Source organism: Oratosquilla oratoria, chromosome 40 (assembly GCF_046742065.1).
Source record: "Oratosquilla oratoria isolate Oo_2021 chromosome 40, ASM4674206v1, whole genome shotgun sequence".
Taxonomy (NCBI): Eukaryota; Metazoa; Arthropoda; class Malacostraca; order Stomatopoda; family Squillidae; genus Oratosquilla; species Oratosquilla oratoria.
This window is the reverse complement of record NC_134816.1, coordinates 29,520,975-29,528,786: the sequence shown is the minus strand read 5'-3', so window position 1 is coordinate 29,528,786 and position 7,812 is coordinate 29,520,975. Positions and strand designations below refer to the sequence as shown.

The 7,812-nt window shown below is 39.0% G+C and overlaps 1 protein-coding gene across 1 annotated transcript; it reads right to left on the bottom strand.

The window, feature by feature from the left end:
* Window positions 1-5,760: 5,760 nt before the first annotated feature.
* LOC143020520 (uncharacterized) lies at window positions 5,761-6,435 on the bottom strand. Its single transcript, XM_076176950.1, has one exon. It carries the CDS (start codon window positions 6,433-6,435, stop codon window positions 6,013-6,015), a length of 423 nt encoding a protein of 140 aa, XP_076033065.1. The 3' UTR covers window positions 5,761-6,012.
* Window positions 6,436-7,812: the final 1,377 nt, after the last annotated feature.

Genomic DNA, 7,812 nt, shown 5'->3' with positions numbered 1-7,812 from the left:
AACATAATATTTTCAGACAACATAAGTTTAATGTTAGGTGGACACACACACACGCGCACACACACACACACACACACACACACACACACACACACACACACACACACACACACACACACACACACACACACACACACACACAGTGGTAGAACGATGAACTACTAGCATGGTGGTGCGCGTAGTGCTTGGTTCGAATCCTGCCCAGGGCCGAAATTAATTTCGGTACAGCTGCGCTTCGGGTCGTTACTCTGACTCTCGTGGGCGGGGAGTTGGGGGTGTGTGTGTGTGAAAGGTCATAGCATTACCCATAGATCGGACCTACGAGCTCTGCGCTCTCTTCCAGGAGGGAAATAGCTGTCGATCACGAGTCGAACACGTGATCCAAAAGACCAAGTGAATACACATACACACACACACACGTCAATGAAGACACACAAATAAGATAATCAAGCAAAACAATCAACCAGATTTTGTAATCAGTTTTCCATGAGGAAAATGACTTTGTGGATGGAAAGAGAGAGGATAGAAACTTTGGTTTAAACGTGGAAATGAAAGAAATATTCAAACTACAAGTGATACTGCTTGTAAAAAAGTCCTCTAGACTTGGTGGGCAAGAATTAGAATCTAATGTGTTCATATAGACTTTAGAAGAAGGAATAGTGCCTTAGGATTGGAAGGGAACCAACGTGGTACCAATCTATCAAAAGGAAGTAAGACTCGTTTCACACGTATCGTTTTTCGCCGTGCGCCGTCCACGGCACGACGTCGTGCTCTCGGGTAGCTATGGGTGTCTATGGACGTTTTCATATGTCGTGACGTATGGAATCGTTCATAGACACTTATAGTTGATTGAAAGCACGGCGTCGTGTCGTGGACGAAGTGCGGCGAAGGGTTGATACTTGTGACACGGGGCAGATGAGCAAAAGTATAAAAAAGAAAATTATTGATAAGGAGAAAACAAAGAACAACAACCAAAATGGCCCCCAGGGGAGCAGACAGATCATAAAAGGAAATATAATGAAAAAAAAAAAATCTGGATATTTCCTCGTGAGAAGGATGAAGAGAGAGAGGTGACTTAATTACAGTGATCAGAACGAGGAAGATTTCTCTCTCTCTCTCTCTCTCTCTCTCTCTCTCTCTCTCTCTCTCTCTCTCTCTCTCTCTCTCTCTCTCTCTCTCTCTCGCTCTCTCTCTCTCTCTCTCTCTCTCTCTCTCTCTCTCTTTCACCGCAGTATCCCTGTCATATGGCGTTCTTTCTTTGGGATGAGAGAAGGGTACCACAAAGGTACCACAAGGTACCACAAGATACAAAGGGTAACAAAAACCTTAGGTAACCAGATGGTAATTTAAAGTTAAGTTTGAGAAGTGTAGAGATAGAGACGGGAGCCCGCGAGTGTAGGACCTTCCCTGAAAGTTATTATTATATAAATGCAGTTATTTAGGTTAACACACACACACACACACACACACACACACACACACACACACACACACACACACACACACACACACACACACACACACACACACACACACACACACACACACACATATATACATTCATATATATACCGGTATACACACAAAAACATACACACGCACATACATACACACACAAAGACACTTACACACACACAAACATACATACATATATACTGTACATATATATATATATATATACATATATATATATATATATATGTATATATATATATATACGCACAAACATACACACACACACGTACATAATTGACACATCGCATTTTATTACCGACCTCCTTATGGTAATAACTTTGACCTGACCTATGGGCTTTCCCATGGTTTTCGTCCTTTTTTCTATTACCGGTGATTACTTCAGTTACCCTCGTCGTGACTTACCGGAGTCGACGATGTGAGCTAGTTGCAGTATTGTAATACTACATCGCAATATTTTGTTCAATATTTCACTTTAATTCTTTCAATATGTCATTCATGCAACGGTTTTATATATTGCAGAGACCAAATAAATGATGATTACTTAAACAGAATGGCAATTGTAAGTTCTCGAACATTCATACTGACCACATGTACATACACACATACAGAATTCTAACTACGCATTTATCTGAGTCTCCTGCATGTCTACAAGGAGCTATAATCTATGCATAATGTTATCAGAAATTAGAATACAATAATTTGAATTTAGTGAATATCATTAGGGAATCGGCAGAGAAAGTAGGAAGTACAAAAAGTATTAGAGAAAACAAATATTCCAAAGCTACAAATGACCTAATTAAAAGAAGGAGGACAATGCAGATTAAAAGCAGGAGAGACGAAATAGAAAGAGTAGAACTAAATAAGCTTATCAACAAAAGGCAGAGATCAGAGAAAAGAAAGAAAAACATGGATGAAATAGAGGAAACTATTCGGAAAGGAAAAAGTATTAAAGGGACTGAGCGCAGACATGCTTTAGGAAGACAGCAAATGATATGTTTGAAAGATAGAAATGGAGAAATCATTAACTGCAGAGACAGAATGGTAAAAAGAGTAGAGGAATTTTACCAAGAGCTTTACTCATCGAAGACCGTAGTCGAGTCAATAAGTTCATCTGTGGATGTTAGTAGAGTACCAGAGATTACAAAGGAAGAAGTAGAATTTGACCTAAAAAATATGAAACGAGGAAAAGCACCTGGGGAAGATGGTATATCGATAGATCTGTTGAAAGACGCAGGGAAAGAAGTTCATATTAAGTTAGCTCAGTTGTACACCCAGTGCTTACGTCAAGAAAGCGTTCCTGAATCGTGGTGCAATGCTATAGTAATTTTGATTCATAAAAAAGGAGACCAGAAGGACCTTAGTAACTATAGACCGATTAGCTTACTATCAAATGTATATAAAGTATTCTCCAAGATCCTTACAAATAGACTAAGTAAAGTTTTAGATGGAAACCCACCAAGAGAACAAGCAGGTTTTTAGGAGCGGATACTCGACTCTAGACCATTTGCAGGCGATTAACCAACTAATCGAGAAAACGACAGAATACAATATACCTCTGTGTTTAGCTTTTGTAGATTACGAGAAGGCCTTCGACTCGGTAGAACAAATAGCAATTCTAAACTCGCTACGCAATCAGGGTACAAACAAACAGATCGTAAGGGTTTTAGAAAAGATTTATGCGAATGGTACCGCTATAATTCGACTACATAAAGATTCAGAAAAGATCAAGATAAAAAAAGGAGTACGGCAAGGTGATACCATTTCACCCAAATTATTTACCGCTTGCTTGGAAGATATTTTCAGAAGGTTAAGTTGGGAAGAGAAAGGTTTGAAGATTAATGGCGAATATTTGAACCACCTAAGATTTGCAGATGGCATTATCCTTATTTCAGAAAGAGCAGAAGACTTGCAAGAGATGCTGAGAGATCTAAACAAGGAAAGTCTCAAAGTAGGTTTAAAAATGAATAAAACCAAAACCAAAGTAATGTTCAACACGAAAGTTCAAAGTTAAGAGATTGTAATTGATGGTGAGAGTCTTGAAGTTGAGGAGTATAATAATCTAGGCCAGGCGGTGAAAGTGACAAAAGATCATGATAATGAAATAAAAAGACGTATTACAATTGGTTGGAAAGTGTTTGGTAAGTATAATAAAATCCCAAGAGGCTCTCTACCTTTATGTTTGAAACGTAAAGTTTACAATCAATGCATTCTGCCAACCGGGTGTGAGACTTGGAAACTGACGAAGGCAATGGAAACAAAGCTAAGGACTGCACACAGGAGAATGAATAGATCAATGATGGGAATAACGCTGAGAGACCAAAAGAGAGCAAGTTGGATGAGAGAGCAGACTAGAGTGAAAGATATTATGGAGGTGGTGAAAGAGAGGAAGTGGAATTGGGCAGGTAAGTTAATGCGAACAACTGATGAGCGATGGAGCAAGTGTGTTACTGAGTGGACGCCGTGATATAGGAAGCGTGGAAGAGGGAGACCAAACAGGAGATGGAGAGACGAGATTGAGAAGTTTGCAGGGGTGGCGTGGCAGAGGTTGGCGCAGTCGTGTGAATCATGGAATGCTATGAAGGAGGCCTTTGTTCAGCAGTGGACTCAGGATGGCTGATTTGATATATATATATATATATATATATATATATATATATATGTATATATATATATATATATATATATATATATATATATATATATATATATATACTATGATAAAGTAGTAGCCTCTGTCTGTCTGTCTGTCTGTTTGTTTGTTTGTTTGTTTGTTTGTTTGTTCACGAACTCCTCCTAGGGCAGGAGTTCCCAAAGTGGTCGATATCGACCCCAAGGGGTCGACAGATAGTCAAGGGGTCGAAAGAGGGTCAGTAGATTGCTAGGGGGTCGATGAAACCATCCAAGGGGTTGAAAGGGGGTCAGTACATTGCTAGGGGGTCGAAAGGCAGTTTTTAGAATTAAATTGTTAGCATGAAACGATCCTTTTCTCTTCCCGTACTAAAAGAGTGAGAATAATCAACCAACCAATATCTAAACTTAAAGAAAAACCATGTCAGTTCACTCTGAGTCAAAAATCCTCCCCAGTCTGTGTATGTAAGGAGAATCTCACATACACAGAACCACATCGTGAATGAACATCAAGATGACGAGCATGTGTAATATTATTGGCTTGAATATTACTTATAGTAATATAATAAAGAATATATAATATAAATATTTATTTTGAAACACTTATGTTTATGTATATGTGAAAGTGTCTATCATTATTGGAACGCCGTCGCCTTGATGAATGTTGTCCTTTGGCCCTTTTATAACGGATCAAAATGATGGTAATAACACTATTGATAACTAAAATTATAATAACAATAACAACAATAATAATAGTGATAATAATAATAATAAGGATAAGGATAATAACAACTATGATGATAATGATAATATTACTAGCATTAATAACAATAACAACACCAATGATAATAAAATGACATAATTCGTGAATTAATAGTTTGGGGGTCTATAGAAAATCTTAAACTTTACTAGGGGGTTGATGAGCTGAAAAGTTTGGGAATCCCTGTCCTAGGATTTCGGAGATAGACCCCATAACCATACATATTCTGATACCCTATCACTCCAGGTACTTGGATAACTATATTTGTGAAATTAATGTTGCCACAAACCATGATAGTTTTTGTAAGAAGAAAACGTAAATGTAAAATCATTGTATAATTTTACTAAATGTTGAAATATTGGTTAGTTTTATCTAATTTAACTGCGGGCGGAAATAGATTATTCACAAACTCCTCCTAGGTTCTTGTAGATAGACCCCATATAACCATATATATTCCGAAGATAAATAAACGAGATACATTTCTTCAACTTTTAGCTGTAGACATTTATTGTCAATCCACACACATACATGCACATACACACGCACGCAAAAGAATGTGTACATATGATCTTTGTGTTTGTGCATGCATGTATTTTCAAACAAGGGTTTCTCAACCTTGGGGGAGGGGCGCACACCTGGGAGGGGGAGTGTTTAAAGCTATATTTCATTTAAGAAAAATATTTTGGTTAGGGTTAAGGGTTAAAGTTAGGTGGGGTATGGTTAGGTTAGGGATTATTCACGATTTGGCTAGTATATATATATATATATATATATATATATATATATATATATATATATATATATATGTACATGAGCCAGGAGAAACTGCTCTGATTACTAACCCCAAATACCTTCCAGCTTTAACGAATGTGGCATTGTTTCAGATATAGCGGATAACGACGACTAAGAGGAATACACTAAGTCTAGACCATCGAGGTGGACCTCGTAGTCTGATTCCCTTCGAAGGCTCACTATAACCTCGACCCTCAAGTCAGAAGCCGCATGAGGGTCTCCAAGGAGGAACATGTGACTTAGACAGCCGTAAAATTGAATCTGTGGTTCGTGGTTGTACGTACGAAGTCCAGGTGAGTTAGCTAGTCGAGGAAGTAATCCGACCCGGTAAACGTAGTTGGGGTAGTTATGGAGTTCTATCTGATTACGGTCATGGGAGTGGCGATGACAGTGGTAGCCCTTCCTATATAATCACGGATGGGAGGAGGAAAGTTACCATTGGGAGTCAATGCTTCTTCATCAACGAAGCTAGACTTCGTGTGTACCATGGCTTGTTTACTATTTTCAAACACCTTGCGAGATTTCCAGTAGCCTCTCCTGGTGTCATCTGGGAGCGTTTCCTCGAAGTACTTCTGTCTGTCCTCTTGGTTACGGTGGTTTCCGAAGACGGCGCCGTCTTGGTAACGCTTATCCTTCAAGGTCTTCCTAAAGCCGTCCACACACTGGACCATCGCCACACCTACTAGAGACACAAGGACCTGCAATGTACAGGGAAAAAGGACATTCAAGTACAAATGGTGTATAGAGTATGCACTTCCAATATATACCCATGCACGCATATATAAATGTTTCGAATAAACATGCATGCTTATGACATACATATATACATATGTATATACGTGTTAATGGCGTAGTCGGAAGCGTGCTGGTCTTGTATTTCCTTAGTTGTGGGTTCGAATTCCATATTTCTTTGCAGTGACTGTTACCTACCCAAAACAATCCATGCGCATGGTCTTCTTAACACATTTCATTGTATTGCCCACTGAAACTTGTTGAAGCACACATATCACTCCGAAAATAAAAAAAAACAGTATAAGATTTTTTTTTTTAAACATACTCTAAGTGCCGCAAAGAACAAGCATGCAGAACTACAAATATTACATAAATGAAACAGTCGCCCCCTTTGTTGTCCTCACTTATGGATATGACGACTCACTTCCTCCAGTTATAATCTGTCTTGAGTAAAAGCAGCAGCGACTGCAACAGCACTGTAGGAGAGAGGCCAAACGCAGAGTATGGGATCCAGTATATTTGACGTTTCGCCCAGCAGGGCTTCTTCAGATGGGCGAAACGTCAAATATATTGGATCCCATACTCTGCGTTTACCCTCTCTCCTATAATCTGTCTTGGTGAATCAAACCTCTCATTTTTTCTTCTATATTTTTCTTCTGTTAGTTATTATACAGAACACACTCTCTGCACTTCTTCGAAGACGTTGCGTGCGATGAATGCTTGGCTGCCCCAATTCTCTTCTCAAGTGCAAACACATCTGGTGGCACTGAACTTTTTAGGTGTAGTCTTCTTTAGTTGCGTGCGTTGAATGTTTCTCTTCGGTGAAGTTTAAGTTGTGTGCGTTGAGTGTTTCTCCTCGGAGACGTTTTAGTTGCGTGCGTACTATCTCTAGCTGTCGCTACTGTCTCCTACCCCTCTTTCTATTCCTAACAGCCTCTTACAAAACATACACATAATAATGATGCAGGAATGGAAGCCGACAGTATAGTCCTCAGTGCCATATTGTGCCAACTACACTTGTAGATTCGTTGATTGTAATTTACATTGACTTTGGAGACTTTCAGACAAACGAAGTTGTCGTTTCTGATCTTTACTCTCTCCGTAAAGACCAATCTACATTTCGGAACATTTCCCGAGGAAAACTATGGTGGTTGCCAATGGTGATGTTTACATACACATTGTGGTTGTTGCCACAACTGGGAGCTATATTCAATTTATTCTCTACTATCTACCTCTACTCTATTTCTACAATGAACTGGGCATGGACACTCAGTATTCATGCATAAGTGATTGATGTACAAGCAATGGAAATACATATAAAAATATATTGGTCGTATGCTGATTTTGTAGTTAGCAATGTTCGACACAGGTGTCCAGACGCTCGGCCCAGTTGACCGCTTTAGGTAAGACGTGCTTGGCCCAAA

Bases quoted from the DNA above. Each gene is read 5' to 3' on its own strand.
- LOC143020520 (XM_076176950.1), bottom strand. From the start codon at position 6,435: ATGCGTGCATGGGTATATATTGGAAGTGCATACTCTATACACCATTTG.